The following is a 13,171-nucleotide window of genomic DNA, read 5'->3' as shown; positions in this document are numbered from 1 at the left end:
ATCCATCCACTACTTGTTGAGACATTTCATTAAAAAACAATTATGTCAACTTCATTGTGACACTCAAAGCTGTGTAAACAATTGTGTTCCAATTCCACAGCCTAAATAAAAAACTTGTCATCATGCATTTTCTTCTGTAACTGTAACTGCAGCTTGTAGGAGAAGTTTTTCATTCTAATTTAATATAGCTTGTTTATCAAACAGCAAAAAATTCTAGCAGTATATTTGTTTTATATGTTCTCATACAGTCATCAAGTTATCTGTTATCTATCCCTCACTTAAACGGATGGCTCATGAGAAAGCTGCCTTTTAAATACATTTTAACTTCCCCCACTAAGCTTACCTGCACAACTTCTTTTCTGGTATGTGGGTGAAATACATGGGAAAAATAAACAACCACTGACACTGCAAAGCTGTACTACCACAATGATGAAACAGAGCAAAACATTGTCAAACACAAGACCAGTTTTAGTGGGACATTCATATGACAGTATTTTATTCTCCATTATGCATGAGTTTGACTTCAGACACATACAGTAGTCACACAGTAAATGTGTTAACCAAGTGTTTGCTGTTAGTTTGTGCGTTTACACCAGCAGATATGGAGTATCTTAACGAGCGCAGAACTGATCCGACTTCTCTCTTTAAGCTGCAAGAGAAAGAATAAAAAAACAATAATTACAGTTGACAGTACATTATAGTTTTTGTTGACCTCATTTTGTTTTAGGTTACAAGATTGGCACATGTAATTTAACACTATATCATTTCTTTTTTCTTATTACTTCTTATACACAATTACTGGTTGATTTCCACAGTATTAAATGTACTTGAGAGAAAGATTCTGACCAATTTCAGACATTTGAATTGAATTGCTTTTTGTGTTTGTGTTAAAATGATTGAGATTTTTCATCAAGAAATCAATTTTGTAATAAATATTGTGGTGTTTGTATATTATTATAGATTGTTACCTGCAGCACAAGGGTAGGTGTATTCTGTCTCAGCCTGGTCACCTGAAAGGAAAAAGAAGAACAGGAAGAGAAATTGATTTTTTAAATCAAAACTTCTACATGTGTCCAACCGTGCTGCACATTTAAAACTTGTAGTTCTCAACATTACAGTTCTGAAAACCATTCAGTTTTGCTGTGGTCTCTGTAAAGGGATTTAGTGTCTGTGTGGGTGTCAGTTTTACTTGGCTGGTAGTAGTCATAGATCTTGACCACGGCCGGCTTCAGGTTCTGCACTGGGAGCACCTGTATGATCTCTAAGCTGTGGTTGATGCCTATGTCCTTTGGTAACTGTTGGAGGGAAAAACAGATGATATGATCAGTAACAGATCTGAAAGTCATCATCTATTGATCCCCACTGTGAATTCCTCTCACCTCTCGCATGTACACCAGAACATGATCTTCCTTTTGTTCAACACGATCCACCAGCAGGGCACCTCTGAGCTGTGAGGATACGATACTCAGCCGGGTCGTTCGTCAACAACACATAACACAAATCCATTTCTAACTGAAAGTTATTGTAATAACTCACCCGCTTCAAAGACTCTGGGTCAGGGGCAAAACCAGAAAGCATTTTGATGTCCAGGATCACCATGTTTGTAGTGGTCTCCTTACCACTGTATCTGTAATAGAACCATAAAAATGTGATGTTACACCTTCATCCACTCAGCCTGTCCTTCATAGTTCTACTTGTTATGAGGTTGGACATTTTTATATCTGAGACTCTGAGACTTAGTGTATCATTTCCAGTTAGGATAAGTTTGAGCTAAAGAGTTGGACATTTCCCACATGTCCATCCAACAACAGTTACGTAGTACAGCACTTGCTGGTCTGTGCAGAGTATTATTTATCAAAAATGTCAGTATTCCTCTGTTACTGCTGGACCTTGAATCGATTACTTACAGAGACTTTGTCCTCAAGGTGAACTTGGGTCTGTGAGATTTGCTGGTGCAGACAGCCTCTGGTTTGACCTCGACACTCAGGGTTGTGACATCGGTAGGAGTTGGGATGTTGTAGTGAAGAGAAATCTAGCAAATGGTTGCAAAAGGAAGGTTTGATATAACAAAAAGCCCAAAAGCCCTCTGGAAATGCTTCACAGAGTTCAGATAGCAGACACACCTTAACATTAACTATTCAGAGGAGACTGCATGAATTAGGCCTTCATGGTCAAATTGCTACAAAGAAGCCACTACTGAGGAAGAACAAGAAGAAGATGAGAATTGTTTGGGCCATGAAACGCAAACACAAACACAAACACATTAGAACAGTGGAAATGAGTGCTGCATCAGTTGACCTGGCCTCCACAATCATCTGACCTAAACCCTGCTGAGATGGTTGGGTATGAGTTGGAGTGCAGAATGAAGGCAAAGTGCTCAGCACCTCTGGGAACTCCTTCAAAACCATTTCAGGTGACTACCTCATGAAGCTGACTGAGAGAATGCCAAGAGTGTGCAAAGCTGTCATCAAAGCAAAAGGTGGCTGCTTTGAAGAATCCACAATATAAAACATAATCTGGTTTCTTTAACACTTTTTTGTTTACTACATAGTTCCACATGTTCCTTCATAGTTTTGATGTCTTCAAGATTAAAGGGTTTGATAAGATAAAATTATTTTTTGACTACCTACAGTTTACACTCAACAGTAAAAATTACAAGATGACCAATAGTGTCATTGATTAAATATATGATGTTTTCTACGTGAATCAGCACTTCTGCTCTTTACCTTTAAGAATAAAGTTTTATTTCATGAGTGTATCGATTATTGTCTGACATTAGCTGAGGCAGGCTTCATCTCAGGTGAAATGGCCAGTTTCCACTATACTATTCTACATGTTGTCAGTTCATCTGTTCATCTGTTCAATAGTTCATCATACCAAAACTGACTTGCTTAAAGAGTTTGGTGAAGTAGGCAAATACACAGATTATCTACTGCTGGGCTGTCAACCTGAGGGTGCTGTTACAGTATATAAGCAGTGTTTGTGGTGATGGACGTATATCAAAGAGAAACAGCGCTCCAGTGTTGACTGACCTGCATTGAAGCACATGCAGTGCCTTTCACCTCCAGGCTGTACTTTCCTGTCACATCCTGCAGTATCTTCTCCTGATACAGCAGTTTGTTGTTCTGGTTCACATCAAATGTCAGCTGGCCACTGGGGGACTGGACTGTCACCGTGCTTGAACCTTCAGGACTGAACACCAGAGTGGAGTAAAGAGCCAGAGCCTGAAGAGCCACCACTGTGTCCTACAACACACACGTACACAATGAGTTCAGTTCAGTCACTGTTCAAGTGCACTTCAGTGAGTTCAACAGTAGGTGAATGCATCACAGTTGAAATGCACCTCAACAGGTGCGACAGTAGGTCTTTAAATATGTGTTTAATGAGGAAGTAACACACTGTGAATCACAGCACTCACAGTGCTCTCAGTCACCAGTGAGGTGCTCCACTGCTAAAAGCTACTGAATATTGATTCAGTTTAGTCAGTTCACTTTAAAATATGTCAATGGAGATTAATTTGGACGTATACTGACTCACATTATATGATATGCATAATTATTATTGAGAGGTAATCCAGCAGAGATCGTATTTCAGCTTTGACAACAGTAAACATATAAATATTTTTTTTCTTTCTTAATTTCTTCACTTTTACCAATATCAGGTGTTTTATTATTATTTGATAGGTTGATTATTGAATTTCATAATTTAAATACAACATTTAAAAGCCTGTTGAATTGGCTGAAAAATGCAGTGCCACAAAGGTCAAGAGTATATTTCTCCTATAGAACACTGTATGATTAAAATCCAGTTTTATGCTGTTTTGGCCATACCTGTGTGGAGGAGAAGCCTCCATAATAGTTCTGCTGGCCTGTCAACCATCTGACGATGCGAGAGGTGTAGCCCAGGTCTTCAGCAGTGGGGGAGGCGCTGAGTTTGGCCAGCAGCACATAGGAGGCGATCTCCACAGACAGAGAGGCTGACGTTTCTGTAGCTGTCTGAGACCATCGGAGGATACCCCCTGAAATACAGCCATCCACAAACACACAGGCGTGAGGTAAGCATAATACATTCACGCTAAGTGAAGCCAGAGTGATCCTTTAGGAGGATGATTCACCTTCTTTTAGAGCAACTGTGTCCAGGTGCTGCAGAAGGACAGCACGGGCGTTCATGTCTCCTGCCAGGGTGAAGACGTATGCCATCAGAGCTACAGTGTAGGTGTTGCTGAGCTCGCCAATGGACTCCTTGAGGCAAGACAGGCTGTTCTTCACTACAGGATCCTATAACAGGTTAAAAGAAAACATATTTTGTATTGACAAAGCAACTATTATTCTATGCAATTTCAACAACATCAACATTATCACTACTCATCAGGTTCAGTCTTCTGTCTCTGAAATAATGTCAAAGGGCCACTGTGTCCGCAGGAATCAGTCAGCAGCACTAACTCCAGTATCTGACAGTACCACAAAACTAAATATTAAAGAATAGTACAGAGGCAGTGGAACAACTACTGCTGTCTGCAATATGATTGCTAACACTACTTGTGCATTAGCTGCTAACCATAGCCAGTTAGCAGAGCTTGAACTCGTCCCAGAGGAAGAGCAGCCACTGTTAGGATATAGATTGTAATTGTGCGCATAATATTGTGAGTCAGTTAGGATTAATTCTATCTCTGACACAAAATATTAGACAACAGAGCAGCAACAGGAAATAGTATCGGTTTCAGGTGTAAAACCCGTAATTTGTAAATACCTTTAACTGAAGAACTTATTGGAATAGTCAATAAGAAGTGATTTCTCTTTTTGAGTAAATTAATACAAACAAAACTAACGTGGTAGATGAATAAATCTGTTAAATTCTTTTTAATAATTCTGTGTAAAAATCTGTTCAAAACATTTGTAGCAAAGTCAATTACAGGCCTTACACTGAGCATTAAGAGCTTACTGATGTATTGAAACAGAAGCTGAGGTCATGTGTTTGATATGGGGAGTCAAATAAGCAATATGCATTTGGCATTTATGTAGTTTAAGTCACAAAACACAGTTTCTACGTACTGTGTCTAACATAACCACTACACTTGAAATGACCTTTTATGTACAGAAGGCTTCTTTCACCACTCTGTTACAAAGTAATACTGAGACTTTCCCCCATTATTCAAAATTACATGGGTATCTCTACTACAGCTATATCCGAACAGAGAGAAAAGAAGGAATGACTGTATGGAAAACATTTTAAGCTCTACAATTAAGAATTACAAATCTGCAGTTGGGAAACATGTTGAAAATGATGGTAAATACTGTAAACTGACATTTATGTACAAAAGATAGAAAGATGTATCAAAGTAATTGATTAAAGAGATACAGACTTTTTGTTTTCTTCATCTTTATCAGTGTTGATGTGATTGGTTCATTTATGTGTTGTAACTGTGCAGATTAGAGTGAAAACAGCAGGACATATATTTGGGGAAAGAAACTACTCACATCTGCAGACATATTCATCTCCAAGAAGGCAGCAGTGATGTAAGCACTGAGAGTCACTTCATCAGACACACCACCCTGTAGACAGGAAGCATCATTCGCATACTATCATCACTGTACCTCCAACACACAGGGGCTTGATTAATACAATTGATGCTGTGCACTGCTTACTATGAATGAAACAAGTCCTGCTACAGCAAAATGTCACTAAGTGAAAACTGACTAACCTGTCTAACCTTTGTCAGCTCACCTTCATTCTGTTGTTGAAGAGTTTTCCTAACTGTTGGAAACAGCCATTTTCTCGTTGTTTGCTCTCCAGCCAAGTCTTAGACTGTTCGATATTTTTTGGGTCGATGTGGATGAAAGACTTTGCTTTGGCAAAAGATCTCAACACAAAAGCAGTCAGCCTGAGGATATCAAAGTGAGGTTCGACAATAACTGACAAAAAGGTTCTTTTCCTGAGGTGAACTGTCTCTCATTGCATGACATGATAATTGTTGCACATCATCTACATAAAATTATTCTGTGTGGATGATTGAGCAGTATTGTTCTCACCAAGTGTTCCCTGATCCTGATCCAAATGTGCTGTAAGCACCATCACTATGTTTGTAGTTCAGCTGTCTCTGGTAGCCTGTGTAACAACAGAAACACAAGCTTATTAGGGCATTATCATACATATTGTCAGAATGAATGAGGTTTTTTGATAAGCTTATCAAATGAGGTAAATGTGTTTTTGAACAACAACGTCATCCTGGGGAATTTGATGTATTTATTAGATGGAGGACAAAAGAGAGGTGACAGGAAATGGGTGGAGTTTGGCGGGTGGGGGGATTGCACATGACAGACCTTCTGCTTATATTCTGATATTAAGATTAAGATTATTGTCATGCATTATGTATATTTTACATATATCATAGATTGTTCAGCTGAAGCTAGCAGAGGCTCACCACTGGTCAGAAAGTTGGTAGCCTTTTCCATGATGGCCGGGGTCAGCTGCTGTGTGTTTCTCAGGTACTGGAGGATGTAGATGTTGGGAGCCAGGAGCGCCATGTTCTGCTCCCCACATCCATACGGCATCTGCAGCAGCCCATCCAGGTTCTTCAGGGCTCGACCCAGGATGTCACCTGTTCAGAAACACTGGCTTACTAACATTTACAAAGTTACTTAAACAGTTTTATTGCTGATTCCTCAAAAACATATGAGGCTTTTCATAGTTTCCTTCAACTTGCATTCTTATATGTAGACACTGTGTTCCTTGTACAAGAATAATACTGAAACCATCAGTGCTCCAGTAATTTACTTTTTGTCAATACATTTAGAATTTTGCTGTCTGTATTGCATCAAAGTGCCATGGTTGGAATATAAAAGTAAAATGTGGTATCTCAAGTAGGACAATCCAGTTCAAATGTCCCTTTTTATTACTGATGTCCTTATTAAAGAGGCTTGGAGGTAGGGGAGTGGTTAACTTGCTACATTCAAGTAAAATGAATGTATCAGTTTACCCAGGACTGATAGTGAAGCACGGGCAGATCCATCAATCACATTCTCAGGGAGCTGTATGTCTATTTCTTCTGTCAAAGCCTCTCCTGTGTAGAGACAAAAAACAAAGATCTCATTTAGATTTAATGAACAGTCAGTGGATCATTAACTAAAATCAATGTAAAGAAATTTTAAAGAACATGAGACATTTGCACCAAACTCAGTGCAATTCCCATAACAACCATGAATATAAATCTGTCCCTCTCTCTGTTTTTCTAAATGTTTGACAGAGCATGCCTGGTCTCAGATTAGTCCTACCTTTGGGGCAGAGCAGCCAGTTGTGAACCTTTGTCATCTCAGTTCCCTCAGCCTGAGACAGAGGGAGGCAGAGAATAATGTGACTTCCAGGGATTTTATCTTGTATTAATTGAAAAAAAATATGTTTCTCGAATAAACTTCTTTATTATCTTTTTTAAGGCACCAACCTTTACAATGAGAGATCGTGTGACCACGTCGATACGACCTCTCTCTGGCACGCTCACGACCTCATTGTCACATGAAACATCAGATGCCACAGCCTCAGCAGTCACAGTCACATTCATAACCCCTAAAAAAGACCATAAAACTTTGTTTGAAAGTGTCAAAATATTTAGTCTCTGAGGAGACTCTTACTGATTTCATAAAGATGAAAAAGAGTTTAGCTGGGGAAAGAGGGACAGCAACTTCTTCACCTTTAACATTTTACACCAGTGGTGATGAAAACTTAACCCTCACCTAAGTTTAAGGGGGCCATGGTCCAGCTGAGGGTCTTTCGCTCACCGCCACACAAACAGGACTTGTACTCATTACCAGAGAGGGGGGTGAGGGTGTAATCTAAGGAGGGTGTTGGAGTCACAGAGACCTGTTCAAGAGACACAAAAGTATAGAAATTGTATTGCAAATGCAAACAGTTGTTCAAACTGTAACCTGTTGTGAAACATACAAACCTGACTCTAGTTCTACAGTTGCATTGCTACAAACACAGGGAAACAAGATGAGTATTAAAGTAGGAACCAACCAAAGTGCTTGGTGGGTCAAAATTTACTGTATACTTTAAAGTTCATGAATTTTACAGCTACCATCATGGAATTTTAATAATCACATTGTGAATTTCAAAAAGGTAAACTGCATTAATGCTGGATTTTACCATGTAATTCGCTACTTAAATGTATTTACACCACAGATGAATTTTATCAACTTTGGTGATCCAGTGACTTTTTTCATCCACCTCAAGTATATGTTTTTGCATGCTAACATGCTTAAGAAGATAATGAACACTACACCTGCTAAACATTAGCATGTCAATGTCATCATTATGATGTTAACATGTTAGCATGCTGACAGTAGTATTTAGGTTATGTAGAAACATTCATTACCATGATACAACTGGTCAGGTAGTTGAAGGTGGTCGCTTTCAGTTCAAAGTGCTCCCCCCGGATGATGGAGTAGGGCAGAGTGAGCTCAAGGAAGAAGGGCTGGAAGACCCTGATTTCTTTACGTGGTGCCAAACCAAATCCCTGCTGGGACAGACAGAAAGCCTCCGTCTCCCAGGTGGTGATGGTGTCTGGTACAGTGAGGGACACGTCCTTTGTTCCAGTCTCTCTGGATCAACAGATACACAGAGACACACAGACACATGAGCTGGAAAAACACATTATACATAGCCCATATTAGTTGAAGAAAACACATAAAAATTTGATCTAATCTAAATTAATCTAATCTAATATGATCTAATATAATCTAATGTAAAAGTCTTGAAGAGCAGTTAAAAGTAAATTATTTTCATGCCATTCATGTGTGCAGGGAGACAGCGGTCTTTGTCAGAAACAATTCAAAATTCACTCAAACTTTTCTTCATTGCCATCAAAACCTTTAGCAATGGAAGCTCACCCAACTTCCACCAGGTCCCATATCCAAGTCTCAGGGAAGAAAGTGCGGACTGTCTCTATTGGTGGAGCATCAGGATAGGCTCCCCCACGAGGTGCTGATGCAAGTACAACCCTGGCTGTTTCAGGGACTGAGTTATATCTTAAACCTAAAACGAAAATACCAGAAAACTAGAAAATATTCTATTATCAGAGGACAGCAATGACACAGTGAACTGCTCTACTGCTGATAAATATTCAGCATGTGGTAACACTACCATAGTGGCCGTGGCCATGGTGGTACTCTCTTCCTTTGTACTTGAGGCATGAAGGCATTCGGATAACCATGTTTGTTGCCATCTTCAGTCCTACGTTCTAGATGATACAACAAGATACAAGAACAGAAACAACATTATATGTTAAACAAATAATATTCTTTTAATTGCACATTAATATGTGTAAGAAGTACCTGGAAAACTGTATGAGCATCATCAATCTCTTGTCCAGGATATGGCAGAACATATCTTCTTGGTCTCACATGTACGCACTCTACAGGATCTTGAACCTCATATGGAACATTGGACACTTTGCTGACATGCAACAAGTTGAAAATCTGTAAAGAAAAATATGGTTCAAAGTTTTAAACTGCCAAATATGTCTTGTTCTCTGAAGATCTGATGATTGGCTATATCTTTGGATTCATGGCTCTTTTATCATGAAAAGTGGATGTCAAGTATAAAACGGTGTCTTCATCCATATGGTAGACTTGTACTTGATAGCATGTTTACAACTGGATAAAAAATAACAACAAAATGAGCATCAGACTGCACTGAACAGCTGTATTACATAATACCAACGCACAACTGGAAGAGGGAGAAAAAAACTGAAAGAATCAGGACAAATTCAGAATAAAACTATAACCTGTGGGTGACTGATGATGTTAATAGTGCATAAGATTACACAGAGGACACTAAACCTAAAGGGTGTAAGCAGCTGTTTGTAGATGATACCAGCAGTTACCTTGTCTGCAGTCAGAGTGTTCCCTGGCTCCTTGATGAGGACACTTTGGTCAACAGCGCTCACACCGCAAAGAGAGTCTGGCTGGGCCATTACCTGCATGGTGGTCTCTTCTCCTGGGACAGCTGAAGATGGAGAAAACTCCAGCGACACCTGACACACACAAAAACACACGTCACACTCACGTCATCTAGATTTTAGTGGTATAAGTTGAGAGCCTATAATCTTGTCAATGTGACATTAATGTCTATTTTACTCTGACTTCTTTACATGTATAACAAATTCCAAAACAATCTCCCAGTTTGATTTTTACACAGGAGGTGGTCAAAAGTGCAGGGGCATGGCCACTTGGCAGTTTGTCCTGTCTGTTGTAATGGCTGATGTCGAGCTCTGTATCTTAAGCCTTAATCAAACGTCAGGACAGAGGTGGAGAGACACAGATTTGAATGTGGACAGTGGTATGCATATGCAGACACATTCTACACCTGCACACTAAAGAACATGATGGTGACCTCCACACAGCAAGAAGAAGCACTCCTTTGTTTGCTGTATTTGGCTGAACAACAAGAAGAAGTAATGACCCAATGTGTGCACCTACTTAACAAGAATAGGACAAGTGCGTGTGCAGTTGGTGTGCTTATAGTGTGGACAGTCCACATGGTCACAAATTCTGGGCTGCACGCAAACTCAGGTATCTGTGCAAAAATTTTGGACAGACAAAATTTGAAAATCATGTGGAACCACATGGTCCCATACAGACCCATAGAGCAAAACCATAAATTGGCCTTTATGCAGACTTGTCAATCCACAGTGCCTGCTGTGCTAAGGGTTTGCATTTTGTGGGGACCGACAATGTCAGAACCTAGCTGTCAAGAATCAACACTGCACATATTCTACATTTACATAATAATCCAGTCCACATGATGGCTGACTGGACTTAACTTTGACTTGCACACCAATGATGCTGATGAAAACCTATACCTATACAAAGATTACACCACCATACCACCATACCTGTGGAGTATTACTGAGTTCAGGTAAAAGTAATTCAATTGATGACTAGCTTGACATTTATCATTTATTCAAAAACATATGTCTTACATAGGCTATAACTGGTAGGTAGATATTAACACAGCAACAGTACTGCTGACTAACATACACTTTGATTCTATACCAACATTTACAAGTGCTGTTGGTCGCCCCTGTTCTCCTCTTGTACTGACCTTGTGACTGAAGCATTTCTCTATGGAGAAGTCAGCACTGTGGGCGATCACATTCTCACTGGGGAGGATGGCGTAAGCCACGACCTGGACGTCTGGTGCCATTTCTGGTCGCACACTCAACTTAAAGGACACCTCCCCCTCATTCACTGAAACAATTAATCAGCTGTTACAGTTATCATCCACATGCCCCCCACACATCAGTAAAACAGCAGTTTGAATATTGATTGGTCATACTAATTTAGAGAATCATTTTAAGACATCATTCTCCAGACTCATGATTAAAGCCTGTCTTTGCCCACCTGATGTATCTTGCACTTCAGCCTGTTTAAATCCTTGCATGACAATGGCTCCTCTGGATAAGACCTGGAGAATTTGACAGAAAATGGCACAAAGAATTATGCTTTCTCCTTAAACCCTGGAATGTTCCTTAAAGGAGCAGTGTGCAACATTTACAGTAGTAATGAACAGTAATCAACAAACTAGAGGACTAAGGCATGCCTCCCTGCCATCAGCAGCACAGCCTCTGCCATTGGAATGTGTGCCTTTTAAAAAAATGCTGATATTTTGACTGCCGAAAAAATGGAAAGGGAAACACTGATATAGCCATAAAAACAAACCTCTTCACTCAACAGATTAGTTACCATTTTGTCACCTGGCAGCCACCGTAGACTCACCAACACACTTGGAAAGGGAGGGGATGGGTATTTATTTGGTTGCAATCTGTGTTCTCACCACTAGATGCCACTATTTCCTACATACTGGTTCTTTAAAGTCATGTGTAAATTATTGATATGAATGTCATTCTAAAATATCTTTTCTGTGTCCTTTTCTCTGAAAAAAAGAACTGAGGACAAGCTGAGAAATAATTCACCCACCACTCACCAGGTACATTACATCCACAGAGCCCTGCTTCTCTCCAACCACAGTGTATCGGATAAAGATGTCCTCTTCTCTTTCGCAAGTAAGAGGCTTATCCTTCTTCATCACCTCCAGGGAGCTGACTACTTTAGTATCAGGAGAAGGAAGTTGGGCCACAGACACTCTATGACGTCCAGCCTCATAGTATACAGTTCTGTAAACAGAGTAGTCCAGTGTCGGTGCACTGCTAACCTAGATTGTAGAAAAGAAACATAAATGAGCACATGGTGGATGAGGCAGGAGAAAACTTTGGAAAATGAGTTTAATTTTTCAAGATCAGTTGTAGCATGCTCAGAAACCATTTTGGGTTTCAGCTTTTGGGCTGTGTTGTCATCTTTATGAAAGGGGTTTGATGTGGCTAATACATATTAGCATTCAGATTGTAGTTTTACTGCTACATCTTACATGGAGTTGGATGTCCCCTTGGAGGTGAGCTGTGCTAAATGAGAATGTGGCAACACCATCGCTGTCAGTGGTGAGATTCTGTAGCTGACGTGTTGACCACCTTTCACCCTCTAACAGGTAGACTGCCATGTCAGGAATGGGTGTATCATTGTAGTGAACTGCTTTAACCTGTTGGAAGCACAAAGCTGTATCACTGAGAATGCACATTGTTTGGGTTACATTATCAATAGAATGACACTGAAAAAGTGAAGACAACATTTTGCACTTACTTTTCCCTCCACATTTGATCCCTGGTCATAAATCTTGGGTGTGTCAATGAAGGACAGTCTTCCAATAACATATGAAATCTGGATCCTCTTCTGTTGTGGGCGTGAAATCCCTATACAGTAAACCACTATGTTACAACAATGTGTGTGCCATATTGTTTCAACACATGATATTGTATTTTTTCTGATACAAAGACTCTCATTTTGAAATTCTAATTAAATATAAGAAAACTTGCCTGTCCCTTCCTCTTCCACTTCGACACTGAGGTCCAGGTGATCCCACAGCACCTTTTGGTCAATTTTTGTGAAAGCTGACATCTTGAAGGTAAAAGCAGCACAGCCTGTCTTGTCTGTCTGAAATGTACAATAAAATAATATTAGATAAAAAGAGTTAAAATGACATAAAAACTTATGCAATTGAAACTTTAGACCAATGTGTCATGCATTTTTCCGACCATTTCAGATATTAACATTCCTGTGAATTA

General features: G+C 39.7%; 1 protein-coding gene across 1 annotated transcript; it reads right to left on the bottom strand.

Annotated features, from left to right (window-relative positions):
- Positions 1 to 479: 479 nt before the first annotated feature.
- LOC108892933 (alpha-2-macroglobulin) lies at positions 480 to 13,072 on the bottom strand. The gene is made up of 28 exons (XM_018690721.2): positions 12,923 to 13,072; positions 12,690 to 12,799; positions 12,421 to 12,588; positions 11,980 to 12,207; positions 11,397 to 11,460; positions 11,098 to 11,243; positions 9,878 to 10,027; positions 9,327 to 9,470; positions 9,136 to 9,232; positions 8,883 to 9,027; positions 8,369 to 8,594; positions 7,728 to 7,854; positions 7,439 to 7,560; positions 7,272 to 7,323; positions 6,977 to 7,060; positions 6,422 to 6,598; positions 6,030 to 6,105; positions 5,725 to 5,881; positions 5,478 to 5,552; positions 4,115 to 4,277; positions 3,831 to 4,018; positions 3,033 to 3,245; positions 1,908 to 2,032; positions 1,537 to 1,627; positions 1,380 to 1,448; positions 1,190 to 1,295; positions 969 to 1,010; positions 480 to 649 (listed from the first exon to the last, which is right to left on the bottom strand). The coding sequence occupies exons 1-28, from the start codon at positions 13,002 to 13,004 to the stop codon at positions 645 to 647; spliced, it is 3,432 nt and encodes a 1,143-aa protein (XP_018546237.2). The 5' UTR covers positions 13,005 to 13,072; the 3' UTR covers positions 480 to 644.
- Between the last annotated feature and the right edge of the window lie 99 nt (positions 13,073 to 13,171).

Source organism: Lates calcarifer, unplaced genomic scaffold (assembly GCF_001640805.2).
Source record: "Lates calcarifer isolate ASB-BC8 unplaced genomic scaffold, TLL_Latcal_v3 _unitig_2516_quiver_996, whole genome shotgun sequence".
NCBI classification, from domain to species: domain Eukaryota; kingdom Metazoa; phylum Chordata; class Actinopteri; family Centropomidae; genus Lates; species Lates calcarifer.
The sequence above is the reverse complement of the archived record's forward strand: the minus strand, read 5'-3'. Positions and strand labels throughout refer to the sequence as shown.